Source organism: Uloborus diversus, chromosome 6 (assembly GCF_026930045.1).
Source record: "Uloborus diversus isolate 005 chromosome 6, Udiv.v.3.1, whole genome shotgun sequence".
Taxonomy (NCBI): Eukaryota; Metazoa; Arthropoda; class Arachnida; order Araneae; family Uloboridae; genus Uloborus; species Uloborus diversus.
This window is the reverse complement of record NC_072736.1, coordinates 129,696,639-129,723,675: the sequence shown is the minus strand read 5'-3', so window position 1 is coordinate 129,723,675 and position 27,037 is coordinate 129,696,639. Positions and strand designations below refer to the sequence as shown.

Here is a 27,037-nt window from a genome sequence, read left to right as displayed (position 1 = left end):
ATAAAAAAAAAAACACATATGATACTTGTAATCATGAATTAATTCAAGAATATTTCAGTGTACGATGACTTTTGTGGCGTATTTTTTCTCTGTCTCATCGTTTTTTGACAAATTTCAAAAATAAAATCTGGCAATATTTTGAAAAAAACTACTGGGTTTTATTCAGAATGGCATAGGAATGGTGTGAAAAAAAAATTGGATTTCATATTCGAATTCAGTTTTGCGTTATTTTGGTTTTACTACAAAATTTCAAGGTGTACGAACATTTTTGGGAGCCACTGTACTATGAAAAATCAATTACATCAATTACATGTATTTTATTTATTAACAAAAAGAAACTTTCAACAGATAAAATTTTAGATCATTACATTTTCTTTCCTTGTCGGCCAACAATGAATTCGGTTACCAATCGCGTGAATAAAGGCTTAGCCGTATTTAAAATCTGCTTTAAAAAACGTTATAATTCGAATTCTATACATTATGGAAGTTTCAAAACACATTCTATCAGACGCAAAAAAAAAGAAAAAAAAAGTTATACTTTATTTCGGTACTATGTTTTTAAATATAATTTCACTGCAAAAATCGTAAAAAATATTTTAAATCCAAAGACGCAACCCAGCTAAAAACACAATCGTTTCAACTCTCCTTTCGAACAAAAAAAAAAAAAAAAAAATCAAAATCAGTCCTTCCGTTTAGGCGCAAACTTGGCATAACATTTTTTTTATTATTATTATTTAATCAATTTTATGCATGTTGTATGACTGTCTGTGAGAAATTAGAATTTCATTCGGATTGCTTTTATTTACGATTCAAATCAACAAGATTTTCTTTCTTAGACTAAACAGCCCCCATGGGGAATTTCTTCCTACGTCTCTGATATCAGAAAGATGTTCTTTTTTAATGCAAATTAGGCAGCTTTCTTATCATGCAGAAGATCGTTTCATCCCAAACCAATCCTTTGAATTTATCTATTTCCGGGTTTCTTAATAATTAGTTTTTTTGTTTTCCTTAAACCTTTAAATAAATTATCTGAACCGTAAGATTGGAATCATGATTAACTATTTTTTTCTTGTTATGAAAAAGGGCTAAAATTATCTCTAGGAAAGTCGTTTTAGTCTATTGAAAAAATAAAGTGTATTTTGGTGGAAATAAATGATTATACGTGCCAACTTTCTTCGCTTTTCAATTGAAAATGCAGATAATTAGTTTTTTTTAATGCAATTAAACCAAACTAGTAGGTTGTCATGATTTTTTTTCCTTCACTTCATTCGTGATCATAAGAGATTCATTAGGGTAGCCTGATCAGTAGATGAGCAGTTAAGCACAATTTCATTCTCAGACAGTCATAACATCATTAAAAACTAACATTTGGTACATGACATTAAAAACATTTCCATTGATGTGTGCAATTATTTATTTTTAAGTGGGAGATCTTTTATAGTTATACTTTTGTTGTTTTTGTGAGTTAAATGACACCTCCAAACAGTGGGGAAACATAAAAATTTCTAATCTTTAGTGCTGTCAATTTATCTCAGGAAAAAAAAAATTGAAATTTCTTTTATTTATTTATATTGTTTCATTATAAGTTATGGTTACATTCACTAGTTGGTCTACCCCATATCAGTTTCAAATGATATTTTTTACAAAAATTAGCTTACATTTTCGCTGAGAAAAAATTGTTACTTCTTAATAGAAAAGATGATGCTACAAGAAATGAAGTTTTGGAATGTGGAGCAAAGTGAAATAGTTAAGAAAACTTATGAACAAACTGGAAACTTATTTTGAAAATCTCAGTATAAAAAGAAAAATAATATATAACCTAATAAAACTTGCACTGAAACATAACTTTAATTTTTGGAATTAAATTGCATCATCAAACTAAAAAAAAAAGTCGAAAATGTTCACTTTACATGGGACTAAGTGTAATGCAAAATATTTTTCTGGTGAAATATATCCTATTTTTCTGTTAAGTTTATTGTCATCAAATGAATGAGTAAATAAAAACATAATGAAACAATGAACTACTAAATTATTTATTTAATTAATAAGTGAGAAAAATGAATGTGCAAAAAGAATAGTGAATAAGGAAGTAAGTGAATTACTAATTGAAGAAATGTAAATGAATTATGTTATTGACCTATGTAATTTAATAAATCAATTAATATGTAAACGAAATTAACTATTTCACTTTGCGTTACTCTTTTTACTTCGCATGCATTTGACAAATTGTATCAAACATTTAAAATCAAAACATGACTAATATCAACTAAATAGGTACTGCAATGGATATCAGCAGATCTAAACCCATTTTTAAAATTTTGTTGAAAAACGTTTATGAGTTCATAATAACAAAAACTATTTTTTTGATGAACCGCAAAATCTCACTAAGTATATCAAATTTTGAATTTTTTTTGTTACTATATACATTGATCTTTAAAGCTATTCATTTCTTGACTGGAATCAACTATATGTTAGAGAACAGAGTTAAACTGTTGCTAGAGATAAGTGGCGCTGCAAGCCGGGAAAATATTTCACCATTTCTCTTTGTCCTGCTATTACACTTTAGTGCCATTCATAAATTACGTAAGGTTCCCGAGGGGGAGTGGAGGTTGGAAAAACCTCTACATACCCTTATTGGGGGGAGGGGGAATTCAAACCCATTCTTATGTACTATTGTTCAAGTTGATATGTTATATTAGAAATCGCGCGGTCAAATGGTTTTGCAGTCATCATATTTCATTTGCGTCTGGAAGGTAAAAAACGTATTAGGATGAGCTGTTTTTTTAACAATTTCTACAAAGAATGAATAGTGTAAAATATAATAAAAGAATTGCCCTACTTTCAGCCCCGTTTAATCGGGTAACGGATAAACAAATACCCCGCTTATACAAATAAAACCCTCTGGAGCCTAATATTTCCTCCTGGACGCAATGTTAAACATCTCCGCTTAAACGAATAATTTCTCCGGGCAATCGAATAACAGTGATCAGCTATCGCAAATGTTTTTGCTGAGAAAACTTTTGAATAAATTAGAAATAAATTAAACTAGAACAAAAATTGACGTAAATAGTTTTCGCCGACAACGGGCAAGAAAAACAACATTCATATTCCATCAAAACATTTCCATCATTCATTGAATATTCATTTGTCTTTACCATCACAAGAAAAAAAAAGAAAAGAAAAAACAATAGATAGAAGATAATAAATTTATGAATATTAAATGTGAAACACTGTAGACGAGGAAGGGGAAGAGGGAGTCAGAAAATGTGTTTCCAAAAGACCTTGAGCAAGCAGTTCACTATTATGGAATTTTTCAAAAAAAATAATGCGCTCAAAAAAAAGTGCTAAAACAAAGATTTCATACGTCAAGTTGTACGTTACTTTTTATAATTTTCATACGTACTTGTAATATATATATACTAATTATTAAACTATTTTTAAGTTTATTTATATATTTTCAAAAACTTTTTCGCCAATAACATTGATTATTCCGTTTTAAGACAAATGTAGTCAATTTAGAGACCGTTCGGCCGATTTTCATGAAATTTGGCACAAAGTTAGTATGTAGCATGGGGGTGTGCACCTCGAAGCGATTTTTCGAAAATTCGATTTTGTTCTTTTTATATTCTAATTTTAAGAAACTTTTTCCGAGCAAATGATCACAACGTGGAATAGCAAATTACGAAATCATCATAACGTGGAACCGTTATAAGCCATGGGTGAGCCATTTAACATAGCCAATTGGCGAGAAATTCATCCTCCATTATTTGTTAATATGCAGGCGAACCAATGACCTTTTAATTTTCTACTACGGGCAAAGCCGTGCGGGTGCCACTATTTACTAATAATAAAGCTGAAAGTCTCTCTGTCTGGATGTCTGTAGGATATCTGTGATGTGCTTAGCGCCTAGACCGTTTGGCCTATTTTCATGAAATTTGGCACAAAGTTAGTTTGTAGCATGTTGACGTGCACCTCGAAGAGATTTTTTTAAAATTCGATTTTTTTCTTTTTCTATACCAATTTTAAGAAAGTTTTTCCGAGCAAATTATCACAACGTGGAATAGTAAATTACGATACCATCATAACGTGGAACCGTAATGTGGGCGAGCTATTTAACATAGCCAATTGGCGAGAAATTCATCATCCATTGTTTGTTAATATACAGGCGAACCAAATGACCTTTTAATTTTCCTCTACGGGCAAAGCCGTGCGGGTGCCACTAGTAAAAAAGTAAAATAAGAAACAACAACGGCATATAGCACAAATTGCAGACGTCCGACAAGTCGGACGTCTTTTCATCCATAAGCACATTTCTTTTGCACTGAAAAAGGCGTTCTTTGTAACGGCGAAACACGTGTTTGCAGTAATTTGCAATTTGTGCTATATGACGTTGTTATTTCTTATTTTACTTCAATAACATTCTGATTCCACCACAATAAGCTGTGATTGTTTTGCACAAGAATATTTTTCTTGTAGAAAAGGAAGAGTGTATATTTTGCATTTTAGCCTAAAAGTACTTTTTACGATTATAAACAGATTTCTTTTAAACTGGAGTATTTAAAACTACATTCGAAACCAATGTTTTCATGCGTTTGCTTCAAGTTGGTTCAAGAAAATCCTCGCAAAAATATTTAGTTAAAATAGTCTTCGCAATCATAATCGCAAACTTGTAAGAGAAAGACTTCCTCGTACAATTTTTTTTTTTTTTTTTAACTGCGGAAACTATGATTTACACGTTTTACACGAACTAATACTGATAAAGATAAAGTAATGAAATTTGCAGCATATCTTTTTCAAACAGTTTACTTTAATTTTTATTCGGCAAATTTTACGGGGGAAAAAAGTTTACTTCAAAAAATATGATTTTAAAAAAAAAAAGTATCTTCGAATTTTTTGAAATATTTCTTCAAATATTTTCTATTTATTATTGAATTAATATTTTTCAAATCGCTTAAAATAATTAAAACTTAGATATTTGTGCATAATTTTTTTTTTTAAATTTGAAAGTTGACCAAGGATATTTTGAGTTTTAAAAATTTAAAGCAACCCCATTTAAAGAAAAAATAATAATAAAATTCAAATTTAAAAAAAAATTTTGATCTTTATATTGCGTTTTTGCTTATTAAATAAATGGTGAATCAATGCAAAAAATTTCAAAACTCCAAAGCGTTTAATTTTTTTTTTTCAAAATGTGTCCCTGACCCCCTTAATAAATTTATTAAAGCGGCATATGTTAAGTATATTTTGAAAAATATTGATGGGGACTTCAAAGCAGACTTAAATGCTATTTGATTGTTCCAATAAATTAAAAATACTTCTAGACGTAACAAATTTTCATTTTTTTAAAAAGAAAATCTGTTAAAAGCTAAAAAAAAAAAACAATGTGTGTCATGAAAACTAAATATTAACTTAACATTATGACTGACTTTAAAGTTGTAAACTTACCGCATCTTCATATTTGTGGTTCACATCTCTACTGGGATAAAGTCTTGAAGGATGTGTTGCAAGTGTTTGATTTTCTGCGTTAGTCATATAGGCCATGACTACAATGTAGTCTACTGACCTGGAAAATTAATGAACTTTGTAATGTTTCTGAACATAAAATAGTTGGAAAATGTTCAAATTCATCTATCTGTATTTCTTCGAGAGTATCAACACAAAATAACTCCTCCCTTTATTACTGCTACTAATACGCTGCTGTACAAAAATTCAGGGCGTATGTTATTTTCGAGGATTCTTATTTAGACGTAAAAATCACAGTAATGTATGCGAGAATGCATGAGAGTTCGATGTTATTTGTTTTTTGAAATTGATGAAAGTTTTTCTTTTCTCTAAATCATCGTGACGTAAAAACCAAGGCTTTGGAGTCGGAGAGAAAGGGATCGACTCCGACTCCAACTCTGGGAATTTTAGAGACGTCGACACCTTTACCCCGAAATCAGCCCGACTCCGCAGTCCTGGTAAAAATATAAATAAGGAGCTTGTAGGTAATTGAATACATAATAAAGTGAGTTCTCGTTAAATGTAAAAAATGAAAGAGGAGGGGATAAATTGAAATAGATTTTCATGAAGTACAGAGTCTTCCCTTATTTGTTTGAAATCTGTCTAATAAAACGAAAGCTTTTCATGACTTAAACTATTCTTAACTACTTCTAACTTAAAGCTCTACGCGCAATAAAGTGTAGTGCTCTTCGGGATTGTTGCCATTCTTTCTTTGGACAAGTACCCCAAAAACGCTGTGGAAAACAAAAGCAGCGATGGTTGCCACAATGAACCTTCGTTGACGAAACACTTTTTGCATTAATTAAAGCCTGTACGTGACCTCTGTTGCTTTGATTATACCTTATCTGTTATGCGTTGGCAAAACAGTTTCTATTTTTTGTGAAGCGTCTTTGCTTGTTAAAAATAAGCAATAAATTTCAACTGAAAACTCACTTCAAACTCAAAGTCAATGAGCGCATTATGAAAGTCTTGATATGATGATCACGTTTATCTGTATTTCCCGCGTATTAGCTGTTTTTTACAATTTTTCTCAGTGAAAACATCGTTGAATAAGTGATCTATTTTCTTATTTAATAATACACAACTTACGTATTAAACTTTTTGAATTAGTGCAAACACCTTCAAATGTAAAAACATGGTCCCACTAGATGGCACTGGCACTTAACGGGCCTTGACAATTAATGACTTTTCTGTGTTTAACCGATGCAGCTCATACATCCACCAATCAATTTCAACGTTTCAAAATTTGTTCATTTTTGATTGGACATCGCCCATTTTGACCGCAAGAGGCGCTGATAGGAACCCCTGCATGTATCCATCAACAGCAACGTAATGGAAATAGGGGTTCTCTGTAAAGCCCTCTTTGTTGCCATGAGTTTCAGCGATTGTAACGGCCTATAAGAATTAAGTGGGGCCATGGTAAAAAATTCAATAAAAATGAAAGGAAAACAATGTAATTATCTCAAAGTAAGAAAATGAAATAACATACAATTCTCCTGTTTATGCTTTTTTTCATTTGATAAAATGTTTCAGAAATCTCATTAGTGTTAGCGTGTGCTTTACAGTTCAAAACGTTGAAAAAAAAATGCTTACTCTATTATAACAGCTTGCTCGTAGGCAAAATTTATAATTTCTGGCGATCCTGATGCTTTAATTGTTAATAATAAAGGTTCCGGTTCACTGGAAAATAATGACTGTACAAACTAGGAAGAAAGAGAAGAAAATTAGTATCATTAATAACTTCATAAGAAATTTAAAATTTTTTTATATGTGTTCTGGCCTGAGAGTATCATTTTAGTGTGAGTTGCGGCCCTCGGATGAAAAAGGGTTGGGCACTATTGTCTTAAAATGTATTTATCTATACTAATAATATAAAGCTGAAGAGTTTGTTTGTTTGAACGCGCTAATCTCAGGAACTACTGGTTAGAATTAAAAAAATCTTTTTGTATTGAATAGTTCATTTATTGAGAAAGGCTGTAGGCTATTTTAAAAAAAAAACAGATTAACCGTAATATTTGTAATTGCGAATTAAATATTTAATTAATTGTTTAGTTATGTGAATTCCTAAAGGAAGGCAGGGTAAGTTTAGTTCTACAAATTCCTTATAGATGGCGGGGTAAGTTAACTCTACGAGAGGGCGCTGGCCGACAGAGTTGATAGCTGCAAGGAACTATCTCGCGCGGCTCCAGCTTCCCTGTTGTGGTCAGCGAACTGGTTTTTGAATGCGTTTTTTTTTTTTTTTTCGGTATTCAGGTATATAATTTGATTTTGTGGGATTTTCTGTTGGGTTTTGTTTTCCTTATTTCTTCAACGTTTGTTTTTGTTCTTATAACTGAAGATAAATAGCTATCTATAAGTAAATAATTTGATTTGTCGTATTATTCAATTGTGAGTGTTCTTTATAACGTTCTATCAGTGTTATTGTGCTTTCTATTCTAGTGTTATTTATTTGTCGAAACAGTTTAAATTGCAGAATGAAAACCGCTGCGCTCGCTAAAGGGCCGAGTTACGGTAGCGTGGTTGTTTGGCACACGATGAACTATACAGTTAAAGGATTATTTTGAGTTTTAAAGCTACTGCTAATCTTTGTATGTGTTTTGGCGATTAGTTTTAAATTCCAAAGAGACTTTAATAGGTTTTTTGAAAAGATGTGTACGCATTTTAGTTGAAGAAAAATGATCATTTCACATCAGAAGGGGAGGGGGGGGGGTAGATTGTTTTATTCAGTGGACAAATTCTTAGCACGGGCATCGCCGTTCGTGTACTGCGAGTTGAACATAATGGATTCTTACGTCCAAAAAGGATGCGAAATCTTGCTTGTCTTGACTATTCACGCTGTTAAACTTGCAGTTCTCCGTTCGGCAGACAGGAAATTCCCAATCTATCTCAAGTCCGTCGAAGTCGTGCTGGCGTAGAAAAGAAACCGCATGGTTTGCAAATCGTTCCCAGTTCTCCGGATCTTCTACGAGGCGAGAATACTTCCCCATGTCGCTGCTATCTCTCCATCCACCTAGACTCAGAAGGACCTTCAGCTTTGGATTCAGTTTTTTCAGTTTTGTAACTCTCTATGAAGAAAGAAAAAATTAGGGTAAACTGGGACACGTTTACCTGGATTTTTTTCAATGAATTTTCAAATTTTTTTTGTTTTAACTTAGGAAATTTTAGACATGGCGATTTTATGAAGCAGTTAATGGAGTCAAAAGTGATATATTCAGTTGTTGCTCAATTTGTGTTTTTAATCGTTGAAAAAATTATTTTTCAGTCCAAGTCGGTTGCGCAAACTTGCCCCCCGGACACGGGGCACGTTTACGTATGTTTATTTTGACGCCTAACGTGTTACTGTTTCGAACATAATGTCTTACCATCGTTAAAATAAAGCAAATGTATTACAGGCTGAATAGTGTATTAAGTAAAAGCTGAATGGGCATGAAGACAGCACTACATGATTGTAACCTATGAGATACGAATTTATAAATCAATTTAAAAATAAATAGTGATTTTCAAAACTAAATAGCCTGAAAATACTAAAAAGGTTTGAGACAGTTTGGAGCGTAAAAAGTTCAAGGCACGTTTAGAAGTAAGACACAGTAAGAACGTGCGTAAAGGTGCTCCGACGTCAACGCGAAAACTTGCCCCGTTGCCAATTTTGGATTTATTTTTAAAGTGAAAAAAAATTAATAACATTTCAACTCATACAAGTACAATTCTCAAAAAAGGATAAAATTCTGCTTATTTTATATAATTATTCGTTCTTTTTTAACTAAGTATTATTTATTCCCAATAAGCTTCAAAACGTTCAACACAAAACTTACTCAACTTGGTGGAAAACAGATTCTTATTTCTGCTTCCTAGACCGAAGCTCGACTATTTTGACTGTTGGCTTTCCAGTTATAACTCGTTTTGAAAAAAGGGCACCGCGTAAACATGTCCTATGCGTAAACGTGCCCCGGTCTACCTTATAGTGTTGCATCGTATGTTCTAATCGGGAACATAGCTTTAAAAATGCTTACACTCAACTTAGTTTAAAAATATTGAAAAAAAAAATATTTATAACCGTTTTTATGAGACATTACGTCAAATTAGTTAGCACAGAAGTTTGGCTCATATTGGTACGATGTATACAAACAAATAATAAATGCATACTTTTTCGAAGCTTAACACAAAAAGCTGCTGATAAAGCTAAAAAAATAAAAGAAAAAAATAATAACTTTAAAAAAGGGAAGCTTTTGTGGAAAATCGTTTAACTATTACAGACGCTTCAAGTACTGCAAGATAAACAAAAAATTTTTTGAAACTTAACAAGGTTAGCAAAATGACTTCTAAGAAAACTGAAATTACGCTCACTCATTTGCTGTAAATCGCCGGGAAAACAGCTCATAGCGTACTACAAGGGGAAAAAATGAATTTTGAAAGAAACGAAGCATCTATATCTTCAAATTGCTGTCATAAATTTCAAATTTCTTCCGACCACAAAGGAAATTGAAAAAGAAAAAGCAAAACTTTGAAAAAAAAAAAAAAAGATTAAAGCAGGATTTGACTATCTTCAGATTGCACTCGTAAAACTGTTGAAATCTTAACAGCGTTTATTGAAACTAATGCTCAAGTGCATTATTTATGACGTGCATTATTTATCAAATTTGCATTATTTATCACATGTACGACGTATGGCAAATGTCATTCGTGGTTGAAAGTGTACATAATTAACTATCACCCTACCCGAAATCTTGACTCAATTAGGATAAGAGTTATCGTCAGAAGATGAATTAATGTTTTTTGAAGCACTGAAACACCGAAAGTGTCCCCCCCCCCCCATCCAAGTGAAAAACCGCATGATAGCAAGTGTGATGGATTTCAGCTTCGTGAAAAACTGAAAACGGTAAGACATTAGAAGTAATAACTATGAAATATTGCTTGAAATGATTACGTTAGCTTGATTTTAAGAAATTTGAACTATGTATAATGTTTGCAGAATAAATGAACATAATTGAAGAAAAATGAAAATGGAATAGCTTGAGTAAACTTAAAAAGCTAATGCAGAAGCAAAAACCAAACACCATTCATTAAGTTCAACAACAAATAAAGGAGCAACTAAAATAAATTTAGGATGATTTTAAGAATAACAACATTTCTTTAGAGAAATTTTTGAAGAATTTTCCAACCAAAGTCGAAAATGCAGGTTGAGATGGAGAACATTCAAGTAATGTTGGTTAAGAAATTATTAATTGAACAAAGAAAATGCTGTTAATGTACTATAATTTTCACTTTTTAAATTTCAACCAGAATGGGAATGTAGCAAGTGTTCTAAAGATAATTATAGTTGTAGGTAAAAGTTAATTAAATATTCACGAAGTTTAGCTTTTTGAGAGATTTTTGGTCAAATTTATTAAGTCGATCTTTTTGTCAAATTTATTAAGTTTTTCATGTCTATGGGATGTGGGAAAACTAAGCAAGAGAGTAAGAGAAATTAAATGAATCTTACATTGGCCACCATTGGATGTTCGACCATTGGATGATTCGACCTGTGTAAGTTCACCACTTGCGGTTCAGCACTTTGGTCAGCTCAGACAAGGGGTCAACTTATAAAGATTGAGATATGACACAGGACTCATTCTGTACCTGACAAAAGTGGTCAACTTAAACAGGAGGTTAATTTGACATGTTTTACTGCATTAGGGACATCTGAAACAGAGATGAGAGGTTGATTAACAGGAACATTTTAAAGCGATGAAGATCCATGATTGGAGGGCTAAACCAAGATAAAGAGTTTCCAGGATCGAAAAATTATGTGGCAAGCTTTACTGGTACTAGTAATGACGAAGAAAAAGTGTTTAAGATTTTTAAACGCTTAGAAGAGGGTGGCCCATAGCGGGTAGGTCGCCCACAGCGGGTAGACATTCGTATGCCTCCACCCCATGGTATGTAAGCGGCGATGCATACATATGTCCTGTTTACATAAACACCCCCGAGTTTTAATCAGTCCCAGCGAAGCAGCAGTGAAGCGGCATTTCGCAATCGGGCACAAAATTAAAAAATGATACATTTCTTTAAAAAAAATGAAGTTTGATTCGTGATTAGTTGAAAATCAGCTTATTTTTTTGATTGTCAATAATTTTACGTTATTCAGACACCATCCACTTACAAACTACGGTAGTCCTTTTTTTTAAGGTTATAATTATTGACAGAGTTATAATTATTGACAACAATACAAAAATCACTTTTTATTTTGAAGTTCGTGAACCCTGCTAGGAAATAAAACCGAAATTGTTGGGATGAAAATCTGAACTACAATGTTCGAGCGTTTTTCGAAAATTGACCCGCTTTGGGCCACCCTCCCCTATTATATCTCTTGTTATAAAGCATCCACACGAGAGACAAAATTTTCAACCAACTTGAAGATTCATTCATATAGTAGAAGAAAATAACATTTTACCTCGTAATACCTCATGAAAATATCTCTCTTTTTCACTGATGGCACTATCTTTAAAGTGTTGGAATCCAAATTCGCATGAGCGTAGTGGATATGCGTGCACAGATACGGATCCATGTCTTCTGGTTTCTGTTGGCGGGACTGCTGGGGTTCGTTTTCGAAGTAGCAGATCACTTTCTTATTTGTGTTATAAGGAGCTGAAACAAAAAAGCATACATTCTTGATTACTTAGTTCTTTTTAACGAATCGTATGACGAAGATTATTCTGAAATCACAAGTAGTTTAACTTGAATCAAAAGTCTAATCTATATTCATCAGTTTCCACAACACTAAAAATGATTTGAATGATTGGAAATGTTCAATCAGATTCAAAAGATAGTCCCCAGCTTGATCGAGATATGAGAACCTGGATCATTCCTCCCTGAATTATCTTCAAGAATGCCTTGTCGTAAAGTTCGAAATATTTCTAAACGGCTCTGCTCGTATTCCTCCATTTTCGGAATTCTTCAACAAGATAATTCTGATCTCAATACCTCTGCAGGGAAAGGATTGGTTTGAACTTATTACGACCTTGCTCAAAAGAAAAAGAAACCAAAAATTCTTAAAACACAAAGGCCTTCCAATCATTGAAAAGCTCTCCCAAGGTAACTGGGTATACACTGGAGGAACCACCAGTGTAACATACACTGGTGGTTCCTCAAATAAACTCTTCAATAAAGGAGGTTTAGGCATCTTCTTTCTTTTTTCGGATGGAAATGAATACCATTACAAAATAAAAGCAGACGCCAAAGCTTCAAATTTATTTGCGAACTCTTTACAATTAATGAAGTTATCACTCAGTACGTAAATGACTCGAATGTTTCAAGCCTAACAGACCTCAGAGGTGCCTTATGGAAGGTCACAGGAGGTTAATCTCACCTCCAAAAATTTCCATGCTCGACAAATTTTTTCTGATGATCCGGCAAAATTTGGAGTTTTGTTTAGCAAAATTATCATCATTCGGCGAAATTTGGAGTGCCATTTGGCAAAATTTGGACTTCCATTCGGCAAAAATTATTATCATTCGGTGAAATTTGGAGTGCCATTTAGCAAAATTTGGAGTTCTATTCGGAAAAATTTAGAGCTCCATTCGGCAAATTGAGAATTTCTGCACGCACAAAAATTTAAGTTCGGGGTCGCCCTGGCAGACCGGTTGGTAAAAAATTCTGACTGTAAATCGTGCTGAGAAACAATTGCAAATTTAAACACAAACATTACTTCTTCGATAAGTGAACTGCTTCAGAGTCTGCACAAAAGGGGAAAGCATGTCATCTGCAATGGATCCCTGAACACGTCAACATCGAAGTCAACGAGTGTGCAGATTTATTGGCCAAAGAAGCTCGCGAAGACGATCAACCGGGTAACACTACTTGCAGAGGCAAACGCAGCGGCCAAAAACAGACGTTTACTGCACATCAAGCCACTTATCACCGATTTCAACTGCCCTAAAACTTTGGCATCATCCGTTATAGCAAAACTGAGACCCGATCATGTAAGAGAGATGAAGATTCTCCCGGACAAGACTAGGACATACGTTCCCTTCAGAAACGATCCGGATGTCAGGGTAATATTGAGACACATTTCGGGTGCCCAGCACTTACGCCGCATATTTTGAAACTGAGAATGGGTCTACTTGAAGTTATCTTTCACATAAAGAAACACCATATTGTCTCACTTTTAATATGATCTAAAATACCATGGATACGAAAACAACAACCCTAAACTGAATATTTTTTTATGGGTTGACTGACCCAGTTTTACGGATAAGTTCAAGAAAGATCATCGAGGCCGCTCTGGAACGAACTAGAATGTAGATAGATTTAATTAACTGTCTAATTAAACGGCACAAAACTAATCGAGATGCGAAACAAAAAAAAAAAGAAAAAAAAGAAAGCAAGAAAGATATCGCTCGTTTGGAAAAAGAGTGCCACAATACGAAATTTTTAATTTTCCTTTTTGTTTCGCTTAAAGACCTTCAAATGACTTTAACTTTTTTGGAAAATGACAGATTTTCTGTTCTAATGTTAACCACTGGAGAGCACAGCAAAATTTACTTTTCTTACAGCAAATTTCCTGAAAAATTATACTTCAAACGCTTCTCCTGTAAATTTTTTTTTTTCATCGTATTGTGGCACTCATCCTCCAAATTCCAAATGAGCGACATGTTCTGTAACCATTATTTATTTGAATGATGCTGAAATTGATAGTTAGGGAAACAGTTTTTTTATTAGTTATAAAAAAAGCCCAAACTCACAGAGAGAAACTAAAAATTGATATATATATATATATATATATATATATATATATATATATATATATATATATATATATATATATATATATATATTACTTCTTAACGCGCTTGCATTGAGAACACGTTCTCTCTCTCCCTTTTTTTGCCAATAGAGTAACAAGCGCATAAGGAAGTGTTGTGGTTTCCACATTAGAATTTTCTCAGTGCGAATTATGTTAGTAACAGTGATTTTTTTTTCGTTCACGAATGTGGCTAAAAAATAAACTCACGACAAGTAACATTGCTGGGGCTGTCGCACTTTCCAGTGTCAGAGTTGTAGAGCATTTCGCCGCACGTTTTCACTGTTGGTACTAGGTATTCACAGTCAAAGTACTTCCCGCAGTCATCCACCATTGGATATTGGCCATGTTTTGTGGGGCATTTGAAAAGGCGACCTGAAAAGAACAAAGTGGAAAAATTCATTTCGTCTTAAAAGGAAACCACGTATATGTATAAACTTTTTAAAATATTTTTCTCGCATTCAACAACGTCTTATCTGGCGTTTGATTGCCTCTGCATCCTTTGAATCAGTTCTATTTTTACTTGTTCAATTTCGAAAAAACGTTCTACCTCCCAGTAACGGACACCGAAAATCTGATGATGCCCAGGAACAGACAGGCTAAAAGGATGGGTAACAGAATGGATGATGAAAGGAGAATTAGTTGACAAAATGCCCCTTTTCTCTTCAAAATGTGCGAAAGTTCTTTTTTTTTAGAGCAATCACGGTTGCTTATTGTTCTCACTTGACAGTTTTAAATTCCTATGATTTTATTTCCCCCCCCCCTCCGCCTCCCTTTGCAGCACCACCGTCGACCGGCCGCCTCACGATGCTGCTCCTCTAGCGAAAGCCGTCTCCAGGTTGCGTCCACATCCTACACTTACACATACCTACATACACAAACAAACATATACACACGCGCATACATACAGACACCTACACACACACAAACACAAACACACAACTACCCACACATACACATACCCCCACACACAAACACACAACTACCCACACCCACATGTCTACACACACATACCCCCACACACACAAACAAACATACCCCCCTCCCACACACACACTCGTGATTGCGGAAAACATAATTTGAATTCAAGATGTCAAAGTTCAAATTAATTTTTTTTAACTAAAGCCTTTTTAAATTTAAATGAACATGAAACACCCCCTGATTACGTGGTGGCTGTTCATAACTTCCCACCACTGCCTTATAAATACCAACTGGATCATGAAATTCACTCTGATAACATTAGATGGCTTCACCGTATTAATGGGCTGCAGCATCTGTTATACTCACCTAAAAGGCCTACTACTTAAAACCAAACTTATGACTGTTTGTTACTGGAACCTTGGGTGTTACTGGTGAGCTTACCCTATGTACGGAGACAACGGGACAGCCTACTTGAAAACAGGATTGTCTCTCATAACGGTACGCATGGGCACCTTAAGTATAAGGTAAACAATGAACTAGTTAATAAACAAATCTATGTCTACTTTAAAGTCACAATTTTAAAATCGTTTGCGAATTTTGAAATTTGTGGTGATTTCCGAAAAAATCCTGACGTGAGTGTAAAAAATGATGGCCATTGAATTCATTTTTGAATCATTTATCAAAACTTAAAGCACGCAGGAACACGGAGTTATGTAAATAGATTCGTTCCGTATTAAAATTGGAACAAAAAAAAAAGATGTTACCTTTGCTAATTTCTGGATTGGAAATACTTCTATCATGAAACCTTTTCGTCAAGTTTATTTCACCTGAAAAAGAAATTCAAATAATGCAGTTCAAAAATTATATACGATTATGTTTGCTGACAGTATGGTAGATAAATTCCACATAATGGTGAGAGAACGGTAACAGACGTGCAGGTAGTTATCAAAATAATGGAAACACCTGTGAATAAAAGTGACATTTTTGAATGTGCTTCGTATGTAATAAAAAATAAAACTAGATATCTGGTTTTTTTTATAAATAGCAATGTACATATTCTGGTAGCATATGGTGGATTAACTGAAGTTCTGGACATCTTGGATTTTTTTTCAAGCACGTGAAATATCGGACCTCTCAAATTTTAAAAGAGAGCAAATTGTTGGAGCGCGTCTAGCTGAAGCAAGTGTAACTGAAACATTTTGGTGTTTCTAGAGGTACAGTATCTAAAGTCATGACAGCATACACGCAGCGCGTAAGACAAGCTCGGTAAAGCAGAATAGTGTGCTCAAAGAGAAGCTTATTAAAAGAAACCGACGGTATTGAAGAGGATTGTAATGTCTAAAACGCGAACAATATCAGCAAAAATGATCAGAGAACTCAATCACCATCTGGATTCACCAGTGTGAGTGATTAGAGACAGAAGGCACCTTTATCAACAGATTATTTATGGCAGAGTAGCGATTCCTAACACTTGTCACAGAGTGTTTCCATTATTTTGATAACTACTTGTATCTATCTATTGTTGGACAGAACAGCCTCCAAACACTCCAATTATGCCAGATTCTTGTTTCATTGTCTTTACTTCTGTATAATGCAATTAAATTTTGAAAATTTCCCAAAACACTTAAATGTGTGTTTTCTCTGTAACGGACGTATTTTATGAGATACGTTTGTCATAGGTATATCATAAAAATTTGAATGTTGTTTTTGGAAATCTTCACAATTTAATTGCATTATACAGAAGTAGAGTCTATACTCTTCTACGTCATCCTAACGGACGTTTCTTGTGAGATACGTCCGTTACTGATCCAAAAAAAAGGTTTTTAAATATTGTTTCCAGAAAATTGTAAAATTAATTTGCATTACACAGAAGTACAGTCTATCTATATATATAAAAATGGAGTTTGGTAAATTTGTTCCCTAAGATCTCAGAAACTACCCGGCAGATTTGACTGAGACTTTCACCGTTTGTTCAGTTTGGTACTGGGAAGGTTTATAGACCAGTTCGAAAAAAATCCGATTGATAGTTCCCTTTTTATTCCAATTTTAGGCCCAATTTTCGCATAAATGCCCCAATATGGGGGTGGAAAAAAACGTGCACATATTAACATTATATGTCCATCGAAAGCGCCAATTTTTCTGCTGAAGATAGCATCTGTTCGAAGTTTCTAAGTTGTATAAAAAACGAGTTATGAACTTTTTTGTTCCCTGTTAGAAGGCTTTCATCAACCCAAGTCATTATTTAGTGTGTCATCTCAACTCCCAAGAATTGTTGTATTGTTGAATATTTTTGAGTTTCGTCTGACTTTTTGAGGCTTTTCTCAAGTCAAATCTTAAAGTAACGTTTTTCCACAAGATTGGCTAAAAATGAATGGATTTGGCTGATCATTTTACTTTTAAACGGAACTTATGTAATTAATGGTTTATTATTATTATTTATGCTGATTGGACACTTGCTCACTATATCCAATCAACCAGCAGAAATATCGCCAGAATTTTTTCAGAAAGATTTCAGTTGCTGATGCATTTGGCAGTTTTTTCCACTGTCGCTGTTTTTGAGCCCAAAGACTACGTAATAATGTTTCTCAGCTTTCACCATGTAAACAAAATATCGCCAATCAAAGATACTTTTAAAAATAAAATAATAGTTTAAAAAACTAAAAAAACACGCTTTCGTAGCAAAATGAACTAAAAAGTGAAAAATAATCTTTGGATGATAGTAGTTGACCAATCACTTAATTTTAATGTAATACAAAAAAGCGTGGGGTGCTGTCTATTTACATTTTTGCTTGGAAAACAAATGGAAGAAATTCAAGACAACTGATAAGAAGCCCCCCACGCTTTTTTGTATTACATTAAAATTAAGTGATTGGTCAACTACTATCATCCAAAGATTATTTTTCACTTTTTAGTTCATTTTGCTACGAAAGCGTGTTTTTTTAGTTTTTTAAACTATTATTTTATTTTTCTGCTTTTTAGTCTTATGTTGGAGAATTATCAAGCGACGAAATTATTTATAAAACGAGTGCGAGGTAATATCATAAAGTTAAGACAAGGGCACCCCGATGGGAAGCTACTGTGAGTCATCGATGTATGTTTGCAGAAATCTTATTTATATTACTTTGAAAATTTGAGATGCATTTGAATAAAAGTTTTGTTCAACAATGGTCTGATCAGCAATGAATTTCCAATTGAAGGCTCACCTAAATTTTGGCATGAAATTAGTTAAAAACAATTATATTTCATGTTCTAATTACCTTGGAACATTGGAACAAATTTTGTCTGATGCAGAAAAATTAAAGGTTTTTGTAGATATTTTGAAATAATTTTGCGAGCATTTTTTGATGTATTTTTTAAAATTTTTCCTTTTTTACATTGTTGGATTTATGCCAAAATATTGATTAAAATTGGAGGAAACTAACAATTAAAAGGGTTAATTAATTAATTTGATTATAGAATATTGCATTGTCATCTGGTTTGAGATCGCGTGCCAAATTTCAAAAGAATCCAATCGCAGGAAGTGGGCGAAATTTGAGCTGCAAGATTCCATTACAAGATACATACATACATACATACATACATACATACATACATACATACAGGTGAAACTAATAAAAGCGTGTTAAAAACAAATACTGTGTAAAAATAATTCAACAACTAAATTAGGCAAATCCATAAACCGCACAAAAACTTCCATTAAATTTTCTTTTTGCACGATTTCAAACAATCGCCAAATTTTTCTACTTATTTTTGGAAACATTTCGGATGAAACCGTTTAGCGACATTTTTTTAATTTTTATTTTTATTTATTTATTTATTTATTTATTTATTTATTTATTTTTTTTTTTTTTTGACCAAAAGTATCTCAGCATCTTGCGACAATATTTCTATAATAAAAATTAGTAAGGAGGGGGAGTATTATCGAAAGTGTCCCAAAATGATTCCCGCAAATTTGGTAAGATTTTAAACCGCACCAAGTGCCCACAAAAATTGAAATTTCCCAAAATAACTAAAGCAAGTGTACGGGGAACACGGGCGGCTACAGTTTTTAAAACAGTTCGCGCATCAATAGTGATACAGAGAAGGTTTTAGATTAAAAAAAAAAAGTACTAACAGATAAATCTTTTTAAACATGTAAAGTTTAATTTCATGTTTCGGTAATTCTTCAAATTTGTATATGCTTAAATGTCGTGCTTTCGTTTCTAATTGAATACTATTCCGTTCTTTATACTTATTGCTATTTTAGTTTAATGAGTAAGGAAGAAGCTCGATTTTTAATCACGTCAAAAAAGGTTTGTTTTAAATTCTTTCGCTTAAAACAGAAAACAAGGGCAAGTAACGATTGTTTCTCATAATTATTACTGACCCAGGCAACGCCGGGTATTTTTGCTAGTATTAATTAAAAGTTCATGCAGTAAAACACGAATCTAACGTACTTAGTGTTTTGCACAACACTTGATGCGTCTATTAAAATGTAATTTCCCACAAGGGGCACAAATTTGCTGTAAAAATTGCACGCATTTTCCTTTTACTCCCAAATACTAACTTACAGGTAATTCAGAATGAAATTGCGTGGATTTTAAAAATGTAAAATTCTTCAGCCGTGTTGGGCGATTTTTGGTAGAATAACATCTTATGAGTTAGTGTCACCGACAAACTGATCCTATCAGTAAATCTGTATTCAAATATGTAATCGTTGCCAAAATCAAGGGTGAATAATAGTATTTTTTTACGGAAATAATTTGTTAAATTTACTAACCGTTTCCTTTATAATTACTATTATTAATTTTTAGTTTTCGCAACGATAAAAGAGTTTGTCAAGTTTCAGAAGTCCATCCTCAACAATTCTATACTTGCTTGAGTTCCGAGATGAAAGTACTGTTTGACCACGGATTGTATGTAATTTGGCAATTGGCCAAGTTAAGACGATTCCATATGAATGAATCCAGCAGGGAGAAGCAAAAATTGGATTGGTGAGATTTTAATTCACACGTTTTAAAATATCACTAGTTCCTAATTAATTTATTACATTCTCTAAGTTGAAAAATCGTGGAAACAAACAGTTTCTACGGAAACGCAAAAAGAAAATACAGTGTTTTCATTTCGTCAGGAAAAGTAGAATCAAAATGGTAAGCGTAAAATTATGTTGTTAAAAATATACCAATCAATTTTTGTAGTAAGAATATATATTGAATATAACTTAGATTTATGAAATGATTCGGTGAACGAACTGTCATTTGCTCAAAACTGCGTCTAAATAGACAAAAGCGCATATCTGTGACGAACAAACTACGACCCTGCAAACTAATGGATGCATCCATTTCCGCCTATAAACCGGGTATTAACCTTTCCATGTAATTGATGGTCAGACAGTAATGTGTTTAATATATTAAATCAGTTAACACGTTCGAATTCAAACATGCGTAGAACTGTGGATGATGGACTTTTGAAACTCAACAAGCTCTTTAATCGTTCCAAAAAGCAAAATTGAATAACAGAAATTTTAAAGTTAATTGTTAATAAAGATTTTTACGCTTTAGTAATCCTTTATAACAAAGATGAAATCATTTATATGAATAAGAGTGCTACCTATGTACCACATCATGCTACCTATATACCATAAGCTTTTGTGCGTAAAGTGTTAGAAAATTTTGTCGTACAGTTTTTTTTTAATATTGTTTCGTATAAATGTCTCCAAAACCAAATTTTACCTCAACTGAAATTCCAGAAAACGAAGCGGCAAAATTTACAAACATGAATCTTACTACTATTATATATGCGAAAGTTTGTCTGCATGGATGTATGGATGTTTGTTACTCTTTCACGCAAAAACTACTGAACGGATTTTAATAAAACTTTACAATAATATAGCTTATGCATCAGAATAACACATAGGGTAGTTTTCGTCGCATTATGGGGGGCAAAACCCCCTTAGGGGGGCAATAAAACACAATTTTTGTATAAATTCTCTAATATTGGGATGAAAAAATACTTACACATATTTACATTATATGTCCATCGAAAGCTCTGATTTTTCTGCTGAAGATGGCACCTGTTCGAAATTTCTAAGTAGAATAAAAAACGAGTTATGAGCTTTTTAGTTCCATGTTCGAAGGCTTTCCTCAACTCAATACAGTATTTAGTGTATCATCTTAACTCCCTGTCGATAGCGACAATTGTTGTATTGTTGACTATCTTTGCTTTTCGTGACTGTTCAAGGCTTTTCTCAAGTCAAATCTTGTAGTAAGATTTTTGCACAAGATTCGCAAATAATACATGATTTGGCTGATCATTTTCCACTTAAACGGAACTTTAATGTAATTAATGGTTTTTATTATTATTTATGCTGATTGAACACTTACTCATTATCCAATCAACCAGCAGATCGCCAAAATTTTTGCAGAAAGATTTCTGTAGCTGATGCATTTGGCAGTTTTTTTAACGTCGCTGTTTTTGAAGTCGAAGACTACGTCATAATGTTTCTCAGCTTTCACCATGTAAACAAAATATCGCCAATCAAAGAATTTTCAAAAGACTTTTTTTACTGTGTTGAATAATCCAGCAACTAAATTAGGCAAATCCATAAACAGCACAAAAACTTCCATTAATTTTCCTTTTTGCACAATTTCAAACAATCACCAGATTTTACTACTTATTTTGGAAACATTTCGGATGAAACTGTTTAGCGCCATTTTATGGTGACCAAAAGTATCTCAGCATCTGGCGACGATATCTCTGTAACGAAAATTAATATCATATCGTTTTACAAAGTAAGGAAAGAAGGGGGAGCATCATCGAAGGTACTCCAAAATGACTCGCGCAAATTCGATAAAATCGCACCAAGAACCCACAATGATTGAAATTTCCCAAAATAACTAAAGCAAGTATAAGGTGATTACGAGCGCAGCTACTTTTTTTTAATCACTTCGTACTTCATTAGCCATACAGAGAAGGTTTTAGACTCCATGTTAAAAAAAAAGTATCAACAGATTAATCTTTTTAAACATGAGAAGATTAATTTCATGTTTTGGAAATTTGTATATGCTTAAATATAGTGCTTTCGTTTTTTGTTCTTTATAATTATTGCTATTTTAGTTTTATGGGTAAGGAAGAAACTCGATTTTTAATCACGTCAAAAAAGATGTGTTTTAAATTCTTTCACTTAAAACAGAAAACAAAAGCAAGTAACGATTTTTTTTCATAATAATTACTGTTTGGTTCTATTTTTATTTTAATTACTTCTACTTTAATTCATAACTTCTACTTTAATTTATAGACGGCGCAGTTTTTGTTTTGTTCCATGGAACGATAAATAAAAATGGCAGTTTTGGCTGAAAACTCAATGATGTTGTGTGGCTTGTTTTTACACACATAAAATTACGGGTTTTTTTTGTGTACGTGGAAATTTTTCCTCTGGCGCAACGTACATAAAATTGGAGGCACCGGCGAGATATCTGAAAAAAAAATTGGAAAGATAAGTATAATATTTTCTCTAATTTTTATGGAATTAGAAAAAGCCGCTGACTTTGGTATGGAAGATACAGAAGCAAAAAAGCTCCGTGAGCGAGCTAAAGCCTCATTAACCAGAATTTGCAATTCATTGCAATCTGTGTTATCTAAAAATGATATTCTTATTAGATTGGAAAAAGTAGAAGAAGCGTTTAAAGATTTTGATAAATATAATGGGCTTTTGCTAGAAAAAGATTCGGAAATTGAAGAATTTACGGAACTGTATTTCGATACCAGAGTCAAATTGCAAAATTTGTTGGATGAAATTGTAATTAATGAAAATGTTATTTCTACGAATATTAATCCAGTGCATTCTATTAAAGGTGATTTTAAATTGCCACGGCTTAACATTCCATCGTTTAATGGTAATTATACAGACTGGCTCAATTTCAAAGATTTATATGTTTCCACAGTACATGGTAATGAATCTTTAAGCAAAGTACAGAAATTTCAGTATTTGAAAGGTTTATTGTTAGAAGAGGCAGCTGCTATAATTAAGCATATTCCGGTATGTGAAAATGGTTATGATGAAGCGTGGCAAAAATTGCTTAATAGATATGATAAAAAGAAACAGATTGTTAATTCTTTATTGAAAACATTTATTGAGCAGCCTAATATTATTAAAGTAAATGGTTGTAATTTACGACAATTGGCAGATACCTCTGATGAGGTAATTAAGGGTTTGAAATCATTGCATAATGAAGCAACGTTACGCGATCCATGGCTTATATACTTGCTTTTGCAAAAGTTGGATTGTGAAACGCGTCAAATTTGGTCGCAAAAGACTTGTGATAAGGAATTCCCTAAGTTTGAAGAATTTATTCAGCTTTTGAGTGAAAGATGTTCATCATTAGAAGTATGTGATGAAGAAAATAATAAGAAATGGGTTTCAAAACCGGATAAAGTTGTCAAAGCAAATTTAATTAGTAATTTAAAGCAAAGGTGTCCTAAATGTAATGGGGGGCATGGTCTACACAATTGTATGAAATTTAAACTGATGGATAATGAACCTAGAAGAAGTTTTGTGTATAAAAGTGGATTATGCTTCGTGTGTTTTAAGCAGCATAATGCTAAAAGTTGCACTAGTAATTTTCTATGTCGTATTTGTAAACAAAAACACAATACATTATTACATGAGAGTTCTAAAAATTCGTTGCAAATTTCCTCAAGCAGTAATAAAGTCTCTGTAGAGGAAACTGAGAATTCAAACCTTTCGGTCAACATAAATGAACATTCGGGTAGTGCTTTGCTGCCTACGGCAGTTGTAAAAATTAATGATTCGTCAGGACAGGCTCAAGACTGTCGTATTTTGCTCGACTCTGGATCTATGGCCTCTTTTATTTCGGAAAGTTGTTTACAAAGATTGAATTTAAAAAGAAAAAATGCTAGAATTTTAATAAACGGCATAGGAGGAAGCAAAGCGGACACCACTCGAGGAGTAGTAAATTTAACTATCCATTCGAAAACACAAGAAAAGGCCCCTAAATTGAACGGTCAGGCATTTGTTCTAAATAAATTGACAGATAATTTACCGTCGGAACAATTAGATACTAGTAACTTAAGTTATTTAAAAAGTATTGATTTAGCAGATCCTCGGTTCCAACAGCCTGGACCTATTGATGTAATGATCGGAGCAGATTATGTGTTTCAGACACTACGTCCTGGGCAAATTATAGGAGCTAAAAATGAACCAATAGCTCAAAATACAGTTTTTGGATGGGTTATTTCGGGTAAACTAAAATCGCAAGCAGGTGATTCAAGAGAGATAAATTTAATCAACATGCATTCGGAAATAAATACTGACAAAACATTGCAGGTGTTTTGGAAAACAGAAGATATAAACCATAAAGAAAAGGTTTTGACGGATGAAGAACAGTTTTGTGAAAGTAATTTTGAAAATACTCATAAAATTTTGGAAGACGGGAAATTTGAAGTTAAACTTCCGTTCTATAAATCAAAAGATATGTTGGGTGAATCAAAAGTTGCCGCAATTTCACGCTTATTTGCTATGGAACGCAAATTTAAAAAGGATGAAATGCTAGAACAAGAATATAAAGAGTTTATGGGGGAATATGAAGGCATGGGTCACATGGTTCTTGCAAGTTTAACAGATCCAGGAAAACATTATTTTTTACCCCATCATGCAGTTTTAAAGCCTGATAGTGTAACTACGCAGCTAAGGGTGGTTTTCGATGCATCAAGTAAAACTTCGACATCGGTCTCATTAAATTCTGTTTTGGGTGTTGGTCCAATCGTTCAGAGAGACTTATTTTCAATTTTGTTGAACTTTCACATGTATGAATTTGCTTTTACTGCAGACATTGCTAAAATGTATAGACAGGTGTGGGTATCTGAGGAAGATCAAAACTATCAGCTCATACTATGGAGAACCAATTCAAAGTCTGAAATGCAGGAATTTAGATTGCGTACTTTAACATACGGAACTGCATCGGCCCCATTTTTGGCAACCAGAGTGCTGCAACAAATAGGAATGAACTGCGAAACAGAAAATCCACTTCTTTCGAAAGTTATTTTAAATGACTTTTACATGGATGATTTTTTATCGGGTGTAAATAATATAAGTGAAGGTATTAAAATTTGTTCTGAGTTGTCTGAAAAACTAGGTTCACATAGTTTTCATCTCAGAAAATGGAGATCAAATGCTTAAGAAATTTTGAATCACATTGAGTCTGATTCGAGAAATTTAGCTGAGGTTCAAATTCTTCCAAGTAAGGAATCAAAAGTTTTAGGACTTTATTGGGACTCGAATTCGGATTGCTTTACGTTTAAAATTGCCTTTCGTGAAGAGCATTTAGTAACAAAAAGACACATTCTCTCAGAATCTGCAAAGATATTTGATCCATTAGGACTTTTATCTCATTGTACTGTAATAGTTAAAATATTTTATCAAAAATTGTGGTTACATAAATTAGATTGGGATACAGCTCTGCCAAATGAGTTACAAAAAGATTGGAAAAAATTTCAAGAAAATCTATTATCTGTTAATTTAATAAAGATTCCAAGGTGGTTAAATACGCATAAGTTAATTCTAATTCATGGGTTTTCCGATGCGTCGGAATTAGCGTATGCTGCTGCAATATATACGGTGCAAACCACAGCAGACGGTTCAAGAAAATCCAGTTTGATGGTTGCAAAAACAAAAGTTTGTCCTATTAAACAAATTTCAATCCCACGTTTGGAATTGAATGCTGCAAGATTATTAGCGCGTCTTCTGCAGTCTGTTCAAGTTGCATTGAAAGATTTTGAAATAGAAATTTTTGCTTGGACTGATTCTACAGTAGTTCTAGCGTGGTTAGCTAGCCATCCCCGTAAATGGAAACAGTTCGTAGCTAATAGAACATCTGAAATTTTGAAAATAATTCCATTCAAAAGTTGGGGCTACGTGAAATCAAAAGAGAACCCGGCAGATATTGCCTCACGCGGGCTAAATGCTAATTTGTTAATTGATTGCAATTTGTGGTGGAACGGCCACCTTGGCTACTCAAAGATTCAAAGGATTGGCCTGAAGCCATTCAGGTGCAAGAAAACAAAAACACACTAGCGGAAAAAAAGCTTAAAGTATTAAATTGCAATTTAACAGAAAGCAAAGACAATTTCTTTGAAAAATTGTTTGATAGTTTTTCTTCTTTATCTAAAATAGTTGGTATTGTAGCTTACTGTTTGAGATTTATTAATAGGTGTAAGAAAAATAACTTAAGATTGAAGGCTGCAACTTCTATTCCCATAACTTCTGTTGAAAGAAATATGGCTATGTTAAAAAATATTTTGTTTGTTCAAAGTTCATCATTTTCTAAGGAACTGCACTTATTAAGAAATAACAAAGCTATTTCAACTAAAAGCCCACTACTCCCACTGAATCCTTTCATTGATGAAAATGATGCATTACGGGTGGGCGGAAGATTGCAAAAGTCATTGCTGCCGTTTGGTGCAAAGCATCCTTGGACATTACCAGCGAATCACAAAATTAGTAGCCTTCTACTTCGGCAATATCATTTGATTTACCTTCATGCTGGACAAACACTGCTAACAAATATTCTCAGACAAAGATTTTGGATCATCAATTGTAAAAAACTCGTTAAGAAAATTATTAACAATTGCATCACTTGTACACGGTATAGGCAAGCAAAAACTACTCAAATAATGGGTGATCTGCCCGAAGTAAGGGTTACACATGCGCGTCCTTTCTTAAACACGGGAATCGACTACGCAGGTCCTTTTGTTTTGAAATTTAATAAAGGAAGAGGATCAAAAACTACAAAGGGATATGTTGCAATTTTTGCGTGTTTTGCAACAAAAGCCGTTCAT

General features: G+C 33.2%; 1 protein-coding gene across 2 annotated transcripts in view; it reads right to left on the bottom strand.

Annotated features, from left to right (window-relative positions):
* Nucleotides 1-27,037, bottom strand: part of LOC129225164 (probable chitinase 10) — a 37,141-nt gene that overhangs the window by 2,934 nt on the left and 7,170 nt on the right. Inside the window, exons 1-7 of one of the 2 annotated variants that reach the window (XM_054859730.1) lie at nucleotides 21,199-21,217; nucleotides 15,967-16,029; nucleotides 14,492-14,656; nucleotides 11,933-12,126; nucleotides 8,295-8,567; nucleotides 7,096-7,205; nucleotides 5,446-5,563 (exon numbers count right to left, since the gene is read on the bottom strand). In XM_054859730.1, coding sequence (XP_054715705.1) covers nucleotides 5,446-5,563; nucleotides 7,096-7,205; nucleotides 8,295-8,567; nucleotides 11,933-12,126; nucleotides 14,492-14,656; nucleotides 15,967-16,029; nucleotides 21,199-21,202 — 927 coding nt within the window. In that variant the 5' untranslated portion in view covers nucleotides 21,203-21,217. Of the gene's footprint in view, nucleotides 1-5,445; nucleotides 5,564-7,095; nucleotides 7,206-8,294; nucleotides 8,568-11,932; nucleotides 12,127-14,491; nucleotides 14,657-15,966; nucleotides 16,030-21,198; nucleotides 21,218-27,037 lie in introns of those variants that run through there. The other variant, XM_054859729.1, reaches the window with a different exon arrangement.